The sequence below is a fragment of the Phoxinus phoxinus genome, assembly GCF_949152265.1.
Source record: "Phoxinus phoxinus genome assembly, chromosome: 17".
NCBI classification, from domain to species: Eukaryota; Metazoa; Chordata; class Actinopteri; order Cypriniformes; family Leuciscidae; genus Phoxinus; species Phoxinus phoxinus.
Genome location: NC_136892.1, coordinates 18,632,768 through 18,655,465, shown reverse-complemented (window position 1 = coordinate 18,655,465; position 22,698 = coordinate 18,632,768). Strand labels below are relative to the sequence as shown.

The window sequence follows — 22,698 nt, the reverse complement described above, 5'->3', positions numbered from 1 at the left end:
CCTCATGATGAATTGAAGCTTGATTAAAGTTGTAATTGGATGCTGCAATTTAAATGAAGACAAGTTAATTTAAGACAAGCAGTGCAGGAGTGATGGCATTTAAACAAGTTATCTGAGATCCAGTCATCATTTCCAGTTAGCTGAAGGATTCCCAGATGCTAAGAGGACAAAGAGGGATAGATTAGGGTTACAGAGAGAAAGAAGGCAAACATGCTCTACCATGCTGAAGGCGGATTAGTTTAGTTTCAAGGGTCATGGATTATTGTGCCACTCGATCATGACTAATAATAACCTCTGCTATCCTAGCTTGACACATTACAGGAATAGAAACTGAAATATACTACAGAGAAATGACAGAGACAGCATCTCATTTCAAATCAAGTGTGTCGTTAAAAACGTTTGGGTGAAAAAATTATTGTCTTCAAATACAAGGAAGTGAAGCTGTTCCTCTTTTGCATTGCCAAGAACAGCGTACAGGGACAGTGTACATTCATTAGACAAAGACGTACAATTAGGACATGCATGAGAGGCTTTAAGTATACAGACGAGAGACAGAGAACAGAAGTGCGTGTGAATGTATTCATGCAATAGCAGAACGTCAGTGCTTCTGTTAGTCTGTGGTATGCACATTTTAGGCACACACTGCAAATTTATCATATAAAGCACATGATGTGCAAATGAAAGAGAGGACGATGACTGATGTTCTTTATGCTAATTTGTACAAATAAAAAAGATGTTTTTTTAAATAAATGAGTTTGTCAGATGTCAAAAACAACGTTTTTTTTCAGTCTTTATAGTTTTATTTTATTTTTTAAAGAGAGGGAGGGTAAAAATTAAAGTCAATAGATTAAGATATAAATTGAAAATCAATAAAAAGTAGAACACTTAGCAGCATGTGTAGGAGACTAAGCTCTGGTATTACTGTCTAGGCTGATAGTTTTCAAAAAGCCAAATAAAGTAGGTGGTGTGAGGTTTCTGAAGGATGAATGACTCAAAAATGAAATGGCAACCCTGATGGTACTGGGTGGGTGTTCCCTTTATCTTCCCGTCATTAACTTGTCTATATTCTCACTCTTAATGGGAATCGGACCAAAATGAAAAGCAAAAAACAAAACAAAAACATAAATCAACAAAAAAAAATTACCTTCTGTTCACCAGCGAAGACGACATCATCAGCACCATGCAAGAGTCATATGACAAAGTCACATGATACGCACGCACATGATTGGTGGAAAGGAAAGTGGAAGGGGGAGGGGTCACATGGAAAATACAAAACATTGAAAAAAATTATACAAACATGGAACGTGTTAAGACCAAAAAGTACAAACAGGAACACAAACAACAAAAAGAAAACAAATTATAAACATAAATACTTCTCTATAACATTAGATACAGTGTCTGTAGATCCATAAAACAATTCCCGGACGGTGATTTTTTTGGAATGAAAATTCAAATCAAAGTACTAAAAATATCATCTCTCTTGAATCCCATTGAAATTATTCAGGGTAAGAACAGGGTCCAAATTGCTTTATGAATCCACTTCAGCAGGAGCAGTCTTTCTCCTGACTGCGAGAGGTACTTTCGATAAGAGGATTCAAATACAGCTCTCTTGCAGTGTACATCGAACTATAAATGCTTGTGCAGATTGAATGGCATCAATGGTACTGTAAAAAACAGCTGAGACAGAGCAGGCCAGCCAAAGGCAGAGGAATCTCTGTGATGTAGACAGTACAGAGAGAAACCTACAGTACATCATCTAATGGACATTAGATGAGGAAGAGACTGCCCATGTGTATAGTCCCAGACAATACTATAAAATGTTGATCTAGGATTAGTCATAAAGATATAAAAACACAAAAACTGAATCCAGATCAGCACTTTCAGCCTGAGAAGTTTGCATATATGAGCTCAGGACTGCAGCTGAGAAGGGCAGAGGAAAAACTAAACTAACTAGATATGATGCTGAATGTACACCTTCAGACACTTAAGTTGCATGTAAAAATGCATGAATGGAAGTCTCACGGAAGAGCATCTGCTAAAATAGGTTTCCGTTACAGAAAATTTGTGTGTGTGAGAGAGAGAGAGAGAAAGAGAGAGAGAGAGAGAGAGAGAGAGAAAGAGAGAGAGAGAGAGAGAGAGAGTAATACTGCAAACACTCTAGAAAACTTTAAGCATGATATGTTAAAAGAAAAATAAACAAATAAATACATTTTCACCTTTCTTGCAATGCACACATTTTCAAGAGTAGTTATATACGTGGTATAGCTTTCTAAAGAATTCCTCTCACCACTATTGCCTTTTGCTAACTGAAAAAGATCAAATTTAACTAATCTATTTTGTGTTTAGAACAAATAAAAGCTAATCATAATTTTGCACATTTTCTGTATACATATAACATACTATATATGAAGACTTCAGATGCAAAAGCCTTGTAAGTGCCATCTGAAATTTTCTTCTAAAATTGCCATTTTTATCAAGCTCGTATATATTTAAGTTCAGTAATTTCACTTTAATGACAACTAATAGGTAATTTTCATTACCATTAAAGTGAAATAACTGAACATAAACATACAAGCTTGATAGAAATTATCATTCTAGAAGAAAATTTCAGATGGCTTTTGCATCTGAAGTCTTCTTATCTTATATTTTAGGAAGGTAGTGATCATGTTTAGGATTTTTTTTACATCAAACATTTTGGAAATTAAATGGCTAATTGCAAACTTGGTGTGTTTAAGTTTGCAATCTGAGACAGATAACAATACCAATTAAAAAGAACAAATTGGCACATTACACATAAACATACGCACCAAGACTCAGCAAAAGCCCCACACATTAACTTTGAAGCCCTCTGAAACGAGTATCTGTAAACCCACCAGGGTTCCTTACATACTGTAGCTGTCAAGCAATTCAGAAAGTCTGAAATCTCCAGGCTGATTATGACTCATTATCATACAAAAGAACAGATCTTTTGTTTGCTTATCTACTCATACAACCCTAAAAACCTAAAAACACTATTATATTTTAATTTCTTTGACATCCAAAGAAAGTTTTAGTTTGGTGCAATCTTAAACCTGCCACTCAATGCCAACCGAGCAGACAATAGTCAAACAACTGCCTACTCCTAAGATAAAGACCTTGTCATTTCTCTGGCTGAATGAGACGAAATAGCTGTCTCCCGGAAAAAAACCTTTTCAGACCCTCCCAATTTGCGGTCTGTTTGTTGGGAGGTCAGGTGTAATCCGTGCTGTCATGGTAACTCTATTTTCAGACAAACACTTAGTAGCATCTCTCACAGGATTGTGTGAAGTGTGAGAGAGCATGTTTTAGTGTTTAGGATCAAAATTCGCTTGTATAGAAACAGACAAGCAAACATAAAGCAGTATACTGTATAAATATACAGTAAGATGTACTTTGATGTGTAAATTTGAACCCAGTCCAATGTGATCCATAAGCCATCACTATTGGGCACTTAAACACAGGATGATAGTTCCTGTACCGCAAGTCTCTTCAGATAAACACATTTGCTAAATGACTGTTCTTGCATCTCTAAGGGAAGATGTGTACTCCTAAGAATGCTAATGTTGACCAGTTTGATTAATGTTGGGAAGACAGCTCCATTAGTTTCCACATTCAAGAAGTATGCAACACATCTAATTAATATCTCAGAGAACTGCATGTTTCATGCTGTTTATGCAACTTTCTGCACATCCAATATCATCAAAACATCAGCACACATCATTGAGTTTATAAACCAATAACCATTAGCACAAAAAAGCATGTCATACTTCTGTATGTCTACCATGCAGTGACATGTTAGACAGGTGAGCTGGTCTACAAGCGGAAGTTAGTGATGGTTCTCTACAAAGGCTTGAGGGTCATGAGCACAATCTCAGTGTCTCACTTCCCCCGCCCTCAACTAACATCTATACAGTCTCTCTTCTCTATCACAGATCGTTCTACTGCGAACATCAGCGGTGTTGACTTCAGGAACAATGGTCTACAGTAGGTGAGGCTAACAAACGTGTAGCAGGCGGATAAAGAGTGGCAAACGACACTGCACACAGTCGGCATACTCACTAAGGTTGGCAGTGGTTGGAGGAATAGAAGTCGGAGTCTCTGAAGACACTGGAAGATGGTGAGAACATGGTGAGATGTGCTTTCATTTGCCGCACTAGTTAGTTGCCATGAAGCTGTTGCAACAGTGGCTCTACTATCAGTGTAAATCACAGCAACATTTAACCAGTCCAGGCAGAAGTGCATGCGACCCAAATTAAAGTGCATCAGTATAGAGACACAACTATATGGCCAAAATGATGTGTAAATGGAACACCAGCGGCTTTATTGGGATGCCATCTGGATCCCAGCAATGACCAAATGTATGTGCATGGCACAATTTTATTTAAAATTATTTAATCTGATTAATCTGATTAAACTTTAGTTGTCCAGTTGGATATGTGAGGTGGGCAACTAAAAATGTTTATGCCAAATAGATGTCATTTTAATTGTACAAAACAGGCATCACAATGCTGAAACATGTACTGGAATATGTCATTACTTAGTTTTAAAAGGAATGAAATACAACATTTGAAATATACTTATAAAATATAAATAAAACACAATTATTCTCTGTTGGTTTAGAAGTAATTTCTTTTTAACGAATCACATGTACACTTTATAAGATTATTGTCAGAAATATTTTTTGGTAAAGAAATTTCTACTTTTATTCAGCAAGGGTGCGTTAAAATAATAAAAAATTAGAATAAAGACATTTGTTACAAAAAATTCTATTCACATTTTTTTCTATTTCTATTCATCAAATTATCTTGAAAAAATATCACTGTTTAAAAAAAAAGAAGCATTGAGAAACATTTATATTAATAAGAAGGATTTGAATGATCACATGACACTAAAGGGCCGATGGTGGGTGTCTGTCGGGCTAGTCAGGACTAACATTCCTCATACTACCGGGATCGAGACGCATAACAACCTGTATTTAAATGTCATGGCCGATCTGAGCCATGACAGTACAGCCATCTCAAGCCGGAGACACAGCTCGATTCAAAGTGCGATATTTTCCTGAAAGTCCATTAGTGGCAGTTACTCAGACATCATCACCTTCAATATACTCTCATCCATATAATCTGAGAGAGAAGGTTGGCTTTCATCGAGCTGAACCTCAGAGCCTTGGAGTTAAACGATAAGTACTTTGAGTGGAAGGTAATGATATGATGGGGGCGAAATATCCCCTGTTTCCTCTTTTAAGCTTAACGCAATTAGGTAGTGGCACAGCCTGTTTGTAAACTGAGTGTCTGACAGATGACAGACTATGTAAGAGTTTCAAAGACTGTTTGACTAAAGAGTGCAGGGCTTCTGTCTTTTAATCTCTTTCTTTCTGTGCAAGTTGTGAATTTATTTCAAGGAACTTGTAGATACTTGGTGACAAAAAGAGTCTGAAGTGCTAACAGCATCATGAGTTAGTCCTAGTAGGATTAAAGGATCAGTTCACTCGAATATGAACATTTTTGTCATGTACTTCACTCGCCCTACTGTTGATTCACAAAACACAAAATTGTAACACAAAGGAGGAAATTTTAATAAAGTACTGACTGCTCTTTTCAGATGGAAGCTGGAGCTTAAAAGTTGCCAAAATTACGTAAAACACCATAAAAGCCTCAGAAAAAGTCGATATGACTGTGCATGGCTTGACATGAACACCCGTCAATCTGCCAAATGTGGGTATACAGTATTTCAGCAGTGGCGTGTAACGCAGTCACTCCTACTAGCCCATTTGGCGGGTTAAATTTTATATTTCAATATATACATGTATATAAATTCAATATCATCTGAAATAATAAATTAAGTACAATGTAGTGGTGTCAAAAATATAGATTTTTCTATACACATCGATACTGAAATATCTGAAACGCTTCCAATACTGGAAATTACACGGCTTAAATATCGGCGTGGGATTATGCGTATTGCGCAAAATTTTACTTATTCCCACAAAGTTTTTGCTCACATCCAAAGTAAGCGCACATAAAGCCACCTCTCAGTAATAAATGGAGTTCTTTTTCACTGTTTTCGCTTCGCTGCTTATTAAACAGTCAAATACACACACGATAACGTCAAAATTAAAGGTCTTGGCGAGTATTCATGTAAACACAGTCTGTTATGTTTTAAGTGAATGTAAACAGTTGAGAAAGAAAACGCATGTTTAACAGTATAATGGATCCGTGCGTCAGGTCTTAAAGTGACAGCAGCCTAATATAACTGCTGCCAAATTATGAGATAATATTAAAAATATCTATATGGCAGTAATTGGTATCGATGTCAAAATTATGGCCAGAGAAAATGCTGAGTGGCTAGTAACTTTTGAAAACTACTAGCCACAGTGGCTAGTGAGCAAAAAAGTGAATGTCAAGCCCTGCTTGTGTGCTATATGCAAAGTCAACTTTGTGACAAAATGTCACTGAAAATCTTAAAACCATAGGAGTTGTTAAATACGGCAACAAAATAACTGATTCAGTGAGCGGAACTTGAGAACGGATCATGAAAAGATCCGACTCAAAAGAACGAATAATTCACCAATCACTTCTCTCATGAGGAAAGCTAGACTGGAAGTCAATATATTTTAAATGAATAATAGCTTCAATTTCACCCTGTACAATTTCAGAAGTCACATGACCCACTTTTATGAGGCTTTTGCACCTTTTTGAAGTTTAAAAGCTCCAGTTCACAATCATTGTAATTGCACTGAAAGGATTGATCAATATTATTATTATTATTTTTTACAAAATCATTTAATTGACGCAGAAAAAATAAAGGTACAAACATGTTTGGAACAACATGAGGGGAGAATATATTATTACAGAATTTACATTTTGGGGTGAACTATCCCTTTAATACCACATCAATAAAAAAATAAAATAAAACACAATTTATTTTAGCTTCAAGACAATATTTGGAGATCAACTCTTTCTTCTCCCTGATTTCCAGTGTTTTGAATTGCACAAAACTAATTACTGCAGCCTTATTGATCTCACAAAACACTACTCCTTTCTTCAGTTCGGTCTACAGCTCTGCAGATGAGAAAATGCATGGTAAAATGGGACTGTATAATCCGCTGTGGTCTGATGAAACGCTGAGGGCCAGTAACATTGTGTAATGCTTTGTAGATATCACAGAGCAGAGGGTGAGGTTCAAAGCACGCAGAGAGTCTCAGACAGAGAAGAAAATTGCTCTGCAGAATAATAAGGATTATCATATCGTAAGTGTTTTATGTCAAGGGGAAGGAAGGGGGTGTTAATGCCGTTGCAGTGGTGATCACAATTAAAGCACTCCAGAACTTCACCTGAGGACGTGGACCATCTGCTAGGTCGCTGGCCTGTGTCTCTATCTGTGAGAGCTGTATTCACAGGCACTGATGCAGAGAAACTACTGAGAACCACCAGATGTGCTAGGCAATAGACCTAATGTAATGCATTTCTCAGGGGTACTAAATTACTGAGTACAATCTGATGAAGTGCCACCGCGTAAACTGTTTTACCGTCTACTTTCTAATGCCCATTCTGACTGCATTAAGTGTTATTAAAGAGGTTTGCTTCTACAAGTTGGATTGTATTTGAGACAGAACTGATACAGTACAAGTAAGGGATAATGTACATCCAGCCGGTCGTTATCTCAGAATAAACACAGACAGGGTGATCAGGTCTTGCATCAGCCTGAAGGGGTTTATTCTGAGATAACAACCGGCTGGATGTACATTATCCTGCTTATTTCACGGCTAGCCTACTTGCCACAAACTGCAAGTAAATAATTAGACCCGAAATATTTTATTAGGTCTTTAAGCGCAAAGCTTCCACGGAGAGAGCAGTTGCTAGTGCGGAAATTCAAACTAGACGGGCATTTAAGAGATACTGTACAGTCATACCACTTATTAAACAGCATTTCACCACATACAAAATTATGGGGATAAGAGATATTGATTTGAGAGGAAACGATTTTAAAATCCTACTTGTTTTTATCAATAGTCGCAAAATGGCAGCAGCTGGGTTTGTATGAAATAAGTATTATTGTTTTTAGTGCTAATTTAAATGTTTTAGATTGTAAAACAATGAGAATTAATGCACTATTCATATTTGTATTATTATTAATAAACATTCATAAAGATCATAATTAACACAAATACAATAATATTCCATCTATGTTTTGGGCTGATGAGTTAAACCATTTTAACTAGAGAATAAATGGCAGTTATTTACAAAGTTGAGATGTTCTCCATTGCCATTTATTAAAGGCCCAATGTTAAAGAACGGCTACCCAATTAAATATAACATTTACATAAAAACCAATAATGAAGACAAGAAGATTACCTCTAAACATTCCCATCTGACAAATCACAGCGGGACAATGTTCTTTCTTTTTTGTTACACAGCAGTTTAAATGCCTAAATTTGCCTTTGAATTTAGCATTGGGTTCTGAGCTGATCTCCTTTAACTTTGTGTAATCTACCATTTTCTTATCAGAGGCTATTTCCACTTTAGGTCTCCAAAGGTGTAGTCCCTGCTGCGGTGCTCTCTGATCCTTTGCGGTCTGTGGCGATCACATTCATATCAAATAAGGCTCAGTGGAGTCTACCTGCCCTCTGGGAGCGGGGTGACCCGCACACAGGCTAGCAATCAGAAAGCCTGGCACACAGTCATGGAAAGAGTCCCTATTTGTCTCGGTGAATATTTTAGCTGTCACCCAAGATGACCCTACTGCAGTGAGCTGCAGAGGTGGCATTATCCATCAGAAAACTCCCATAGGTGTCCATCACTCCTGCCTCTATCGCTTACGTGACAGGCCTAGCTAGCTTTGTCATCACTCCAACTCCATACACAATTCCAGCCTCTTTATTCACGCTCATAGCATATAAAATGGAGAGGGAACTCTCTTGCTTTGAATCGCAAGTCCCTGCAGCACATACCGCAGTAATGTGAATTTTATAGTCCTCTTTTACAATTTCTACAGGTTGTGGAGGCAAGAGGCATGGATCTTTGCTCTGGAGGAGAGAAAGACTCACTCACGCTACTGGCAACATAGTCTTTTGTGTCGTCCCCCTCTTCCTTCAGCGCTCTGGGCACTCTATTGGCTGAGACTGCAGGATGGCCACTGGTGATAAATCTCTGACAAGCACCTGCGAGCGCTACCGTACATCTTACTTGAAGCTCCATCTACGTCAAGTTATGCCACTCTCTGCAGACATGCTGCCGCTTTATAATGGATAGAGTCAATCTGCCATACTTCCATAACTGTTAAAGCAATAGTTCACCCAAATAATTTAAATTTGGTCATTATTTACTCACCTTTGCGTTGCTCCAACATGCATGTTTTTTTTTTTTTGGAACACAAAAGGAGCTATTCTAAATAATTTTCAACTTGCTGTTTGCAATGTCAGTTAAATGGCCAACTTAAGAGTGAATAACTTACATGTTGATCTGTTTGTAAAACAAAGCTACAGCTTCAGAAGTCATTCAGAATTATGTTTATGCCACTTTTTAGGCAAGTAGTTACTATAAACTGTCATAGTATAGAGAAGAATATTTGCAAATCCTAAAAAAAACCCTCATCTTAAACCAGTCTAAGTTGGTCTCCCAGTCTGGCCAATCTGTGATTGGCTGGTTTAGTTGTTGAAAAGTGCCCAAAGAAAGAAGTAACCAAGAAACCAACCGGGCAAAACTGGGTGACCATCTAAGACCAGCAAACCAATTTAGACTGGTGAAAGCTTTTTCTTTGCTTTTTTAAGCAGGGACATAGAGAAAATAACAGCATAGATGTTTGAAAAGACCTGCGGATGAGTACATGATAGAATTTTAGGGTGAATTATTGCTTCAAGAAGTCATTGTCTCCCCTAGATATAGCTAGACTCATTGTTTCCGAGATAAACAACTTGATTATAATTGTTCATATTCAAAGAGAAAAAAGAAAGCTTGCAAAAACATTCCGCTATTGTTAGGATTTCTTCAGAAGATTTGCTTCCGAAGTGATTTTCGCTTTGGTTTGGAAACTTGTGACAAATAAACCCAATCTGGACTGTCACCAGATGTGTGTAGTTATAACTTGACAAGTGTCGATGCTGCCGGCGGTCTCGGTTTGTCATGTACAAATTGATGAATTATTAGTAAGTGTTTGGAGTGCCTGGATCATTGTGCCGCCAATCACCTCTTAAATTCACGCAGGTATAGTTCCGGAGAAAGAGCGGACAACACCATCAATCTCATCTGAACACGACCACATCCCACTACCATTACGAAATACGGTCTCTGCCTCCCCCATCGACTTTTTTTTATTCCACTGTGTAATTATCATAAGAATGATTCCACAGTCAAATAATGAGAACAATGAGCCACAACAAGAAAATACTGTCAATTAAATTAGCAACAGCTTCATCCCTGTTTTTTTTTTTTTTTGCTTTTGGTTGCATAAACAAACGATAGTCATTCTACAGTTTGAATGTTTTACAATTGCCTCTTGCAAAACAATCACCCTCATCACACAAACTATGTATTGAGTTATTATCCAAAAAAAATAAAAAATGAAAAAATCCAAAGCCATTTATTAAAGACCAAATAAACACCAACATTAGACAACAAGGTCACGCCTATCCTACGAGTGTGAAATAAATAGCTAGTTTTGAGACATCTGTGGGATTTATGTGAAGTACTACGAAGGGAAATGGAGGGATAACTGGGAACAGACTTTGACTAGAGGGAAATCTACATACCAACAGCAATCTTTTATAATGTGCTAGCATGTAAGGATTTTAATCAACAGACCCGAGGGAGCCCATACAAATTTGGTTTCAAGGCATGACCTAACACACCTGATTCAATTAATCAAATGTTAATTCCTCCATGTAGCATAATGGAGTTGAACCAGGTGCATATTTACAGTAGGTTTTGGGGGAAAAAAAGGGTAATTTTCTCAATTAAGCCTTCAGGACTGGTCTAAATGATCTCATAGCAAACCTTTATCCTGGTTTGAGTAATAGAAAGGAATTCCGTCTGGAAAGTACAACAACAGATATAAAGTAAGCTGTCATAGTTCTCTAAAGCACAGACTATAATCAAAACCTATTACGAAGTTCTTTAAATTCAGTGAAAACCCCTCAGAAAGTTTAAATTAATTTGCACTGAGATATGAGAGTCCACTTTAGGCAAATAGACTAATTTAATCCTCAATACATTCTTAAAAATCCCATGAAATTCATGAATCGTCTAGTCCATGTCCACAGCTATATCCTATAGTTGATAAAATTGACTTTTAGCAGATACACACATAAAAATATGACTGCGTCATCCAACGACTTACAATTTTTTGTCCAATCAAATGCTTTCTAGAAGGAGAATGTCCCCTCTCAGTAAATTAAAATGACCATTTGACTAAAGGTCAAATCAAGGTTCATGACAGAGGTAACGGCCTATTAGCTATTTAAAAAGGTTTCCATATCCAAACCTTTGTTCAAAAGCAGAAAAGAAGACTGCAATCTATAACACATTTCATGGAGTCTTAAACTTTCTATCAAGCTTTTACAACCTTCTTTAAAGGCTTGCTAGTAAATTTGGCAGGAGTGTTGCAATGGCTGAAATAGAAGCAAATGGAAAAAACAAACATAAATGTGAAAGAAAGAGAGCAGAGAGATGGAACACTTACTTTTGAAAGGGAAGCCTGATGTCCAGTGGAACAAAACAAGATGGAAAACATGAAAAGAACCATAAAAAAATCATGAACATAAGAACAGGAATGTATAAGATGGAGAGGAGGCCAAATACAATTTGCCATTTTAGGTTCATCTTATAAAGCAGTGATAAAATCACCTTGCTGACTCACATTTCGCCAGGCTAAACTATGTGAACTATGCTTGCTAAGTCCCAAAATGGCAAAACTGGGTGACCCAATTAGCTGTTGTGAAATGAGAGCAGGCATTAGAGTGAATGTGAGACTGTGAAAACAGGGGGTGTTCAATAATGAAATATGATAAGAAAAATAATATGGGAATTAATGCCAGCCTGTCTCTGACTTATATCAATGGAGCAATTCACTCCTGCCATGAGCTATGGTACTCGCAATAGAAGAATAAACAAGTCTTGTTTTGTGTTATTTTAACTTTTTACCCATTTTTGTAAGATTCCCTCCAAAGCTTCTGGGTATTGAAATGGAAATCAAGCTTATTGCTGCAGGAATCCTTTTTTGTAATGTTATACACAGTGCTTTTTAGATGGATCAACTGAATTGGATCAATAAATTGGATTAATAAAGCGACAAGGAAAAAAACTATTTCTGCAATTTAAACTTTAGTCACTTAATCCGTGCGAGTGCAAGAGGAAATTGAATAATCAAAGTAACTGTGTTTCTTTCTGCTCATCCCACATTTCTTGCAAACTGACTTTTTCTAATCTGCTTCTGAGTGGAACATTCTGATCCAACGGCTCCGTGCGACATGCAGTAATTAAACCAGTAGATTTGTAGGAATTTTGAAAACTTCATTGCAAAATCTAAATAAGGATGATGTTCCATTAATGTGGAGAGCTCTACAATCAAGCTCTGCAAACCAACGTCAAATTTCACCGCACTTCATTTTTATATAGCTATAGAAGCCTGTTTCCACCTCAAACAGGTAAATTGTGAGATTACATTTAAAATAATAAAAAAGTGACATTGTGACATGGCCTGGTTTCACAGACAGGACTTAGATTAAGGCCTTAGTTCAATTAGGGCATTTAAGTAATATCTTTTATGTGCCTTAGAAAAAAACATTACAGGTGTGCATCTTGAGACAAACAATAGCACTGAAATGTTTAATATGTCATAGCAAGTTCCTTTGTGGTAAGACAAACATGCATCTTAAACCATGACTGTGAATGTCTGTGATCTGTGAATCCAAGCAATAAAGTTGCAATTTAAATATTTGCAATTGACCGTTCGCAAAACCCCGCCCTCTAACGGTTCTCGTCCAATCCTAGCTCAGCAACTGTAACTAAGGAGAAGGACCTCCGTCAAACATTCCGATTCCAGCAGATAGTGCAACGATGCGCCTGTGGCAGTGAGGTCTGCACGGGCTTAAAACTTGCTGTATTTTATGATTGCTTGCAACTATTATTAAAAAAATAGGCTACATGTACAAACACCGTTTCACTGCGGCCCCTCATCAGTCAGCAAACAAGAGGAAAAAAGAGAAAAAGCACGGACTTACTAATTACGAAACTTTGATGTGGTTGAACAGGTACACAGTCACAAATTCCTCTGGAACTCAAACATTAAACTTCAAAACAAAGTTCGCGCAGTTGCACAACTATTTACACAAATATATCCTTCTCAGTCGGCTGAGTTATGAATGAAGAGAACGCATCGAGAGTTGATGTCAGCGCGTCCTCTGATCGCAGTGTTGTGAAATAGCGCGCGCGGGAGCACATGCGCAAAACAGTTTTGTAAAATGATATATGATCAAATAAAAATGATTGATATATAATTTTACAAAACTGTTTAGTGCATGTGCTCCCGTGCGCTATTCTGTCTATATTTCTGTCGTGCCCTGGAGGATATGTCTGCTGCATTACTCCAAAACCAATCACGTATGGATCTCAACCCAGCCATGGCTATGGTTCTCAATTGTTTGACGGGCGTAGTAACAATAACTAAGGGGCGTGGCTTTTGCGAACGGTCAATTGTGAGCTACTGTAGTCTGTATTGTGAGTTACTGTACAAAGGCACAATTATGAGATAAAGTTGCAATTATGAGAAACAGTCATGATTGTGAGTTATAAGCAAAACTGAGGTTCAATTTTACAATTATGAAAAATCGTATGAGATAAAATGTTGCAATTATGACATGTAGTCACAATTATGAGATCTAAAGTTATGATAGAATCACAAATGTTAGAAATAGCACAAATGTTAGAAATAGAGTCATTAAAATAAATGACTGTTTTTATCTGAGGCAGAAACAGGCTTAGATCCATAGCTCATCTAGTGAATATTTAGAGCAGAACCGTTAAACTAGTGAAACATGAGAAATACCATCTGGAAATATTTTCAACTGTTACTTATTACAGCCTACTGCTGTACAAATGCAAAATATCTACTGTATGCAAAATATCGCAGATTCTTTGAGATTACATCTTATCATTGATAATAAAATCCCTGAGAGTCTGATCCTGATCTGATCGTGGATATGAGGTTAAAGAGGGTTTCATTATCTGCTCTACAGAAGAGTGCCCAATCAACATGGACGACACTTAACAGAGCACACAGCTCTCGACAGACACGAGACACAGCTGTTGCCCGGCACATGCTGGCAGCCGTACAGACAGGGAGGAGAACCACATCACAGGGAAGCACTGCTGAGGTGAGAAGCTGCAGTGACACAATGGTCTTCAGGAAATAGTTAAGACACACTATTGGACACACACTAAAATGAACACGCACATCCACATATAAATACAAAAAGTACACGCAGGACAAGCTATGCATCTCCTGGGAGTGAGATCCAGCAGGGTCCAGGGCTGAAATGCATTGTGGGTAGTGAGGTCTGCTGCTGCGCTGAGAAGGGGGGTTGATGGGTAAAGAGGGTGCTAGGGTCTTATGATAAAGAGGGAGTGAGAGAGAGAAAGACAGAGGCACTTACGGACAGGTTGTGTTTTGAAGATTTCCAGGGCGCTGATCTCTCCTTCACCCTTGCCGTTGATGGCTGATATCTTGACCTCGTATGTGGTCTCTGGCTTCAGCCCAACAATAGTGATCAAGTTGAGACCTGATTTGGACAGATTTAGAGCTCCAATGAAATATAGGACATCAAAACATAGAATAAGATGATTAAATATGTCTAGTTTTAACAAAGCATATCGTAAACCTATATGACATGCCTTATCAAATGGCACATATTACCCCAGCACATGACATGAAGCATTATAGAGAACTGATTCATTTGAATGGTTTGTCGACAGGCTCAAATAACTACATTTTAAAAATCCTGATTTTAAGGGAAAACGGGCAGAATAGATTTAGATACAGTGAGAAAAAAGTATAACCGATAAGCGTAAATATGGGCTAAACAAATACACATGGGGCAAGTGGTGAGTTAATGAATAATGAGTTTTCTAATTTTGAGAAAGTCTGCGGGACATTTTTCGTGGGTAGATCTGTAGGCAAAGATACTGGGTCAAATCATCACTTTCCCATCATTTTCCCAGAAGACCCTGCAAAGCATTTTGAGTTTCACTCAAAGTTAAAGTTAAAAAAAAATTCAGTTAAAAAAAACAAAAAACTAATTCTTCAATTAGTCATTACTCAGAGGTTTTCTGTGCAGCAAATTAAATTTCATTTTTGTAAAATACAGCCATTAGTTCTTGTCCTGTAATTAGATTGGACAATCCTTATTGGAACGAAAGTAAACAAAATAACTGGCCACATTTATATAAATATAAATATCCAGATATGACCTTATACTAACATTCAAAAGTTTGGGGTTTTGAAAAAAAAGGAAAGTATCTTATGATCACAAACGCTGCATTTATTTGATCAAAAAATAAGTAAAATGGTACTACAGTGTACTATAATCAAAATTGAAAATAAATGTTCTATTTGAATATATTTTAAATGTAATTTATTTCTGTGATGGCAAAGCTGAATTTTTAGCATCCATTTATCTAGTCTTCAATGTCACACAATCCTTCATAAATTATTCTAAAATGCTGATTTGCTGCTCATTTTACGTTTCTTATAACAGCTAAAAATGTTTGTGCTGCTTATGTTTTTGTGGAAACCATGATAAATATTTTTCAGGATTCTTTCATGAAAGCCTAAAAGAACAGCATTTATTTGAATATTTTATAAGATTTTAAATGTCTTTACTGTCACGTTTGATCAATTTAATGTGTCCTTGTGGAACAAAAGTTTGAATAATTCAAACACCCCCCACACACACACACATTTTTTTTTACGACCCCAAACTTTTTAATGGTAACTGTTTAAAGAAACATGGGAAATGAAGAAACTTGCTTGTCATATTCGCTGTTCATCACTATGTTTTTAGTTATGTTATAAAATATGAAATGTGGTTTATAGTTTTTCATAATATCACCCACAATTTAACTTCAAAAGTTCTCCATTTGAGTGATCAGACTAAATCACTAAAAAGAACCATTTCAAAGTAATTTGTTATTGGTATCATACATCAATCATTCATCAATAATGACCAGAAATGTTCTTTTTACTCATTCAACCTGGTAGCTCGTGTTTGAGAGCGTTTCATGCCTGTATCATATGCCAGTCTAATGCATTAGAGACTGACTGACAAAAGGTTGAGTGATCAAAAAGACATTGGCTGAGCTGGGGTTTGTGTGTGTGTAGGAGGCTTGTAGACTGATTCGTGAAAGGCTGCGCTTGTGTGTGTGAGGCTTGTTTCTGACGCATGTCCCAAGGAGGTCTGGCAGAGCGAGCAGGCTGTCAGCAGTGAGCAAACTGACATCTCCCCCCCCCGTCACCCCGAGAGACAGACAGTACCCACAGACAAACAGAGCACATGTCAGGCTGTGACAACTGCTCTGAGCACTCTTATTTAGCATTCAAGTGAACCCTGTCCCTTTCTCACATTTGCGCATTCTATTTTTGGTCAACTCTGCATTGCGTTTTATGCTTGCCAAGCAATATCGTCAATGAAAGGGTTTTTTATGGCAGCGGGGAAGGTTATTTTGCTACAATTTGAAATGGCTAGCAGCTGTGGAAAGTGTTTAGTTATTATATTGAAGCAGGATGGCTGTTTGTGCGTCATAGAAGCCGCTGTTTTCTTTTCTAAGTGTAACACAGCATCTTAACTGAGCGCAAAGCGACAAATTCACAAGTAGTAAAAGCTCTTCCTTGTTAATCCAAATGTCTGTCCTAACCAGCTGCAGTTGAAACAAGCAACACTACATTTTGCCAGATGTAAATGTATCTGTTCACAATGAAACCTCACTGGACCAAAATCCAGCTCCTCATGAATGTTAAACCTCAAACATGAACAAACCTCAGAGAGATTGATTGAGGCATTTAAGGGGACGTTTACACGACAACGATATAATATAAGTAGAAGTTTTTCCTTTGATTTTTCCATGTACAGACGTCAACATTGTCAAAACAATCCCCATTCTCACGGATCCACGAAAACGACAAAAAATTCTGTATTCTGCTGCCAGGCCGTTAGATGGCGCTGAAACATTATAGATTGAACACGTAACACGCATGTGCATGACGTCATTGTTTTCAGAGATTCACGGTTTTGTTGTTTACACCGAGACCATTTTCAAAAACGTCCACTTTGAAATCTGTTTTCAAAAGTTTGCGTTACCCAAAACGCCTTTGTCGTGTAAATGAACGGCCAAAACGCATTACAAGTTTTAAATTTAGTTGAAAACAGTGTCGTGTTAACAGCCCGTGAGGAACATCAGATATCACACATAGACAAATCTATGAAAGCCCATTTCAATCTGAGAGTCAAGTTAATTTGCAACCAGACATCTCACAATTGCGACTTCATTTGTCTTTATTGAGGACTTTAATGTAAATGCAACTGTATTGCAATTATTCCTTCATTTCTTACAATGTTACCACAATATTTGGCCATTGTGACTTTTTCGCCATGTGATTTTATATCTAGCAATTGTGACTTGTTACTATATCTGTGACTTTGCATTTTGCAATGTGAATTTATTTCGAAATTGTGACTCACTTATAACTGTGATTTTGTATTTCACAGTGTCTTTGTCTCTCTTTGCAACTGTGTTACTCATAATTGTGACTATATCTCATAAAGTGATTTTTTTTTAAATCTCACAATTGCAACTTTTATTAATCATACTTGTGACTTTGTATTTAGCAACGTGACTTCATATCTCACAATGTACTTATTTCAAAATGTCTTATTTTAAATCTCACAATTCCCCATTTTATTTAGGCAGAATCAAGCTTCGGTTCCAATTGCTCAAGGAAAACCACAAAAGAGCCATCAGGAGTACACTACGGAGTGCGAGAAAGTGTGCCAACACACATTGTTCTGATTGGCTGTGGTTTTATTTCACAGCATTTTTGCTTTCAGCACAGACTGAAAAATTGCTTGTCGCTTAAATCGTGCCACATCACGTCTGCTTTAGGACAAAGTTTTTAAAAACAATGTAACCCAGTTAAATCCCTGTCTTAATACAATCATCTGAGAAGCTGTGGTCATTTCGGTACAAAACAATGCTATAGAATCAAGAGCTTGACCTTCATACAAATGAGTAAAAGCTTTTATGAGGCTCCCAAAAGCCTCATCTATCTTGTTTTTCTCTCTTCATTGCCTCCAGTTCTGGATAAATGTTATTACAGGGCATGTGTGTGTGTCTGTGTGTGTTGGATACTTACCATCCTCAACCTCATACTCTCTGTCCCTCCAGTCTTGGCCTGCTATCCTCCATTTAGCCTTGTACTTAAGGATAGGCACTCCTCCATCGGATTTAGGCTCATCAAACTCCACCATTGCTGTGCTGGAATAAGGTTCCAAGCGCTCGATAGAGGGGGCCGAAGGCACATCTAGAGAACACACACACACTTATAAGCACACACTGGAATATAACTAGTGTACTTCTCTGCACACACAAGCAGCGCACCACAAAAACGTGAGTGAGGCAATAGACAAACTGAAACAATGAAAAATTGTTATGAGCTTGGGGAACGGTTCACCAAGGGAACTGTTATTGCAGTGGCCAGTTTTCCCCTGAAGCACGAGTAAAATATCTTTCAGACACACCAAAATATTGTTTAAAGTGGTCATATCATGAAGAATCAAATTTCCTTTGAACTTCTGAAGAGTTTGATGTACTATGAAAACTGTACTGTAACTTTTAAAAAAACAACTAAGCTATAAAAAGGCTTGTTTTGAACTTCTGCAACCTTCGAACATTGGACGGGAACATAAATGGGCAAACTACTGTTTTCAAACAAGTTTCAAACACTGCCCAAAACAGATTGCAATTCCGCTTATTCGCTGAAATTAGACACGCTCCTCTTTAAATGTGGGGAAGCTTGCCAAACCTTGAGCTGGGACTGGCTGTGTCTGATGCTCTGCATATCCTCTCCAAGAATCCCAAAGTTAGAAACATCAATCTGATAATTATTTTTTTTTGTGATCAGCTCCCTGATCATTTAAGCCGCTAAGATCTTTACAATTTGAGGGTCACGTTTTAGTGTAGATTGTTTTATATAATGCTGTCAGAATGTAATGCAGGATTTACAAAGAAGCTGTTTTTGAAGGACAAATCATTTATAAACTATATTGGATGCAAAAAGCAAATCCACAGCAAATTCATTTCTCATGTAAAAAGGTATTTACATGGAAGTCTTAAAGTCACCATGAAATCGAAACTAACTTTTTTTGTGGAAAATTTTGCAATATTTATAACAAATGATTTATTCATGCAGATCATTATTTTTCTTACATTCATGTGCCCTCGAAATCTTTAATTAAAATAACTTCTCCCATTTGCAGTGGCATATTGTTGTCCTGCCCTCACACCGAGGCAAATATATATAAAAAAAACCTTACTAGCCGGTTTTTCCCCTAATCAAACCATTTTCGGAGCGATAATATTACAGAGGGAATGCATAAAAAGAAAGGTAAAATACTGATTCTGCTTAGAGTGAACTAAACAACTGCTTGAATTTTATTTATTGTTTTTTAGCCCTGCATAAAACCGATTACTTTCCCTCAACAAAATGATTTACTAACAATATAACTCAACCTATACATGCCTTTTAAAATGAATCTCCTTCCCTCACAGAACACATTTACTCAGTAAAACACACTTTTAGAGAAATGTGGTTTTATCGCACAATAAAAACTATGGCTGTGGGAGTGTGGTGGCTCTAAAACATGTGAGGTAGAAAAGAAGCGTCACTCCTGCACTGCCTCATCGCATTGAGACTAAATAATCACCTCACTGCCTTCCACACCATTTCACATCTGCCCCACTTTACAGAGCACCAAAAATATCAGAGGTAGCGTCGCATTTAACCGTCGAATCTGCAGCCTGAAAATTATACCCTGCTGTTTTTATTACCCAAGAGTCTCAGCCTAAAAAATACGAGCACAGGCTCTGATCTAAAGCTAAAACATCTCAGTCTGGGGGAGATTTACCTCTCGCGTACCTTGTGTATTATGAATGGGTACCAAGGGGGATTTTAGAAGTGGTTTTCCTGTGTTAAGACACCCTTTGTGAGAAATGATTTGTGAACAGCTAATTAGAACCTCAAGAATGACAACAATTGGTGTTTGAAAGTGATTCATAAGTGTAAAACAGTTACTCATTTTGTTCATCATCCTCTAAACATTCACAAACCTGCTTGAATCAAAATAAAATCCTTTGACTCTGTGCCGATGACATTAGTAGCCGTACAGTTGTAATCGCCAAAGTCGTTCTGGGACACTGGAGTGACCTGTCAGAGAAAAAAAAGACACGTCAAGGCACCACCTCTCTTCTGACTTCAGCTAGCATGACATAGACATTAGCTGGTTGAGGGAAGCTCAATAATTAGCAGTAATAATTAATAGTAATTATTGAGTGACAGAGAGAGAGAGAGAGAGAGAGAGAGAGAGAGAGAGAGAGAGAGAGAGAGAGAGAGAGAGAGAGAGAGACAGAGAGAGACAGAGAGAGAGACAGAGCAAAAGGTGCGATGGGAACAGAGACAGTAGCACGTTTCCATTACAGATTTGCGCAAAACTTTTGCGATATTTTCTAAATGTCGATAAAAATGACGGCGTTTCCATTAACCGATGTTATGCGACTGAAACATTTTACAAAAGTAATTACAAAACGGATGTTGGTAGGTTTAACATTTCTAGAATGGGGGTTTGATCTAAAACTGTTCCTAAAACTGTCTAAAAACTGTTAAACTGAAATTGGCTCCTTCAACATTTTTACACTGCTGCTACAACATGTAAATCTGCATATTCGGTGTAATTGATTCGCTGTACTTGCCAATCAAACTTCAAGATACATAGTTTCCAGTGACTGCGATTCCTATGCAAAAAGTTTTATGCAGACTGTGTGCAGCATTAAAAAGTAAACTTTATATTTGCTGCTTAAATGTAAATTTAACTAATATAATATCGGCTCGTAATGCTGTGATCTGATCTCAAAAGGCCTCTACAGAAAAAAAAAAATCATAAAATGTAATATTTTTATGTATTTAGATGGACCAGATTAAATATTAGAATCTGTGCTTTGCAAGACTCTAAAAACATTAGGCTGGTCATTCACAATGTCTCATAAACGTAATTATTGTAATTAATGTTATCGGCCAGTAATCCGAAACCAAAATCAAAAAGTGAAGCTATGAAGAAAAGAAATGACATGAATTATTCTGCCACACAATAAAAACAAGTCATTATATTCTCAGCACTTGTGGGCAGATATGGCTGTGCACTATTTTGTACATAAAACAAAGAACAGAAAAAACAATAATTATTGTGTTTGCTCAATGCAGTATCGGCAGGCAGCATTGCTATGATTTAATATCAAATGCTACAGAGTGCTGAAATATACTGAAAATGAGCTCAGAAAGCAATTATTAGTGTCAAACATGTCTTTAGTGTTGAAACTTTAATGAGGGGGCATCTAAAGGCTGATGGGCTTGAGTGGTGATGCAGACAGTACCTCTAGGAAGCTGACTGTGGAAGTGTTGTAGATCTTGACGTTGGTGGTATTAGCGTTAGGCAGCATCTGGCCGTCACGGAACCACGAAATAGAGGCGCCCGGGTGAGCGAGGGCCTGACAGGTGAGGTTAGCCGGATTACCCTCCCAGGTGTACACCGCCACAGTGCCCTGGATCTTTGGAGCATCTGTAATTATACACATTGTCAGCAAAGTGCAACCAACACAAGGACTGTTATAGAGAAAGACCTTGGGGCAAAAATATGATGGCTTCCAGCTGGCATATATTAACCATCATCCCCTCAGAATTGCGATTTCTGATATCTGCTATTACAGACCAGGCGGTAGCTCTAGCATGAAGTCTATTGTCTGTTGTGAGTGTAGCTCACCTTGGCTAACTAGACTTTCCACTCCAGGATTGATACATGCAGTTGAGTAATCACATTTCCCATAAAGCTGTTGTGATAAGACACATATCCACTCAAATCTTATCGCTATCTCAGGACCACAGGCTGCAACACCGCTACTTAGATAATCTGGACACCCCAATGTCTCTCTTTGGATGAAACAGGCAATGAAATCTTATCACAACAGTGGCTGAAATGAATATTGGGAAACGTAAGGCTCGAAATGATTTCATGTGCAATTTTAGTGGAACACGTTTTTATTGTGTATGTAAGTAAACGGCAAAACTTTGCATAAAGATGCTTACTGATTCGACATGGCTAGAAATCGGCATGTCTTTCCTATTGGCTGCCAGCCCGAGACTCCATTTTTACTGCGAGGCTGAGCTCTATTTCAATAAAACCACATACAAAACCAAGCAAGAAAAAAAAAACTCTTTAAAATAAAAACTTGAAGTAAAAAGTGGGAAATAAAACACAGAACAAGAGACTCCAGCTCAGACCGAAAGTGTCTGAGTATGGCAGTGAACAATCTCATCTAGGATCATTTGAAGCAGACAAAGCACCTTTTCTTATCACTAATTACTGCG

General features: G+C 37.5%; 1 protein-coding gene across 10 annotated transcripts in view; it reads right to left on the bottom strand.

Moving 5' to 3' along the window:
- The window catches only part of ncam1a (neural cell adhesion molecule 1a), a 213,535-nt gene that overhangs the window by 21,329 nt on the left and 169,508 nt on the right, over positions 1-22,698 (bottom strand). For 6 of the 10 annotated variants that reach the window (XM_079586215.1, XM_079586220.1, XM_079586218.1 and 3 more), the window contains 4 exons: positions 21,708-21,892; positions 20,391-20,487; positions 18,418-18,585; positions 14,666-14,791 (listed from right to left, as the gene is read on the bottom strand). In XM_079586215.1, the coding sequence (XP_079442341.1) occupies positions 14,666-14,791; positions 18,418-18,585; positions 20,391-20,487; positions 21,708-21,892 (576 nt within the window). Of the gene's footprint in view, positions 1-4,077; positions 4,126-11,694; positions 11,710-14,665; positions 14,792-18,417; positions 18,586-20,390; positions 20,488-21,707; positions 21,893-22,698 lie in introns of all 10 variants that reach the window. The other 4 variants (XM_079586223.1, XM_079586222.1, XM_079586219.1 and 1 more) reach the window with 2 other exon arrangements.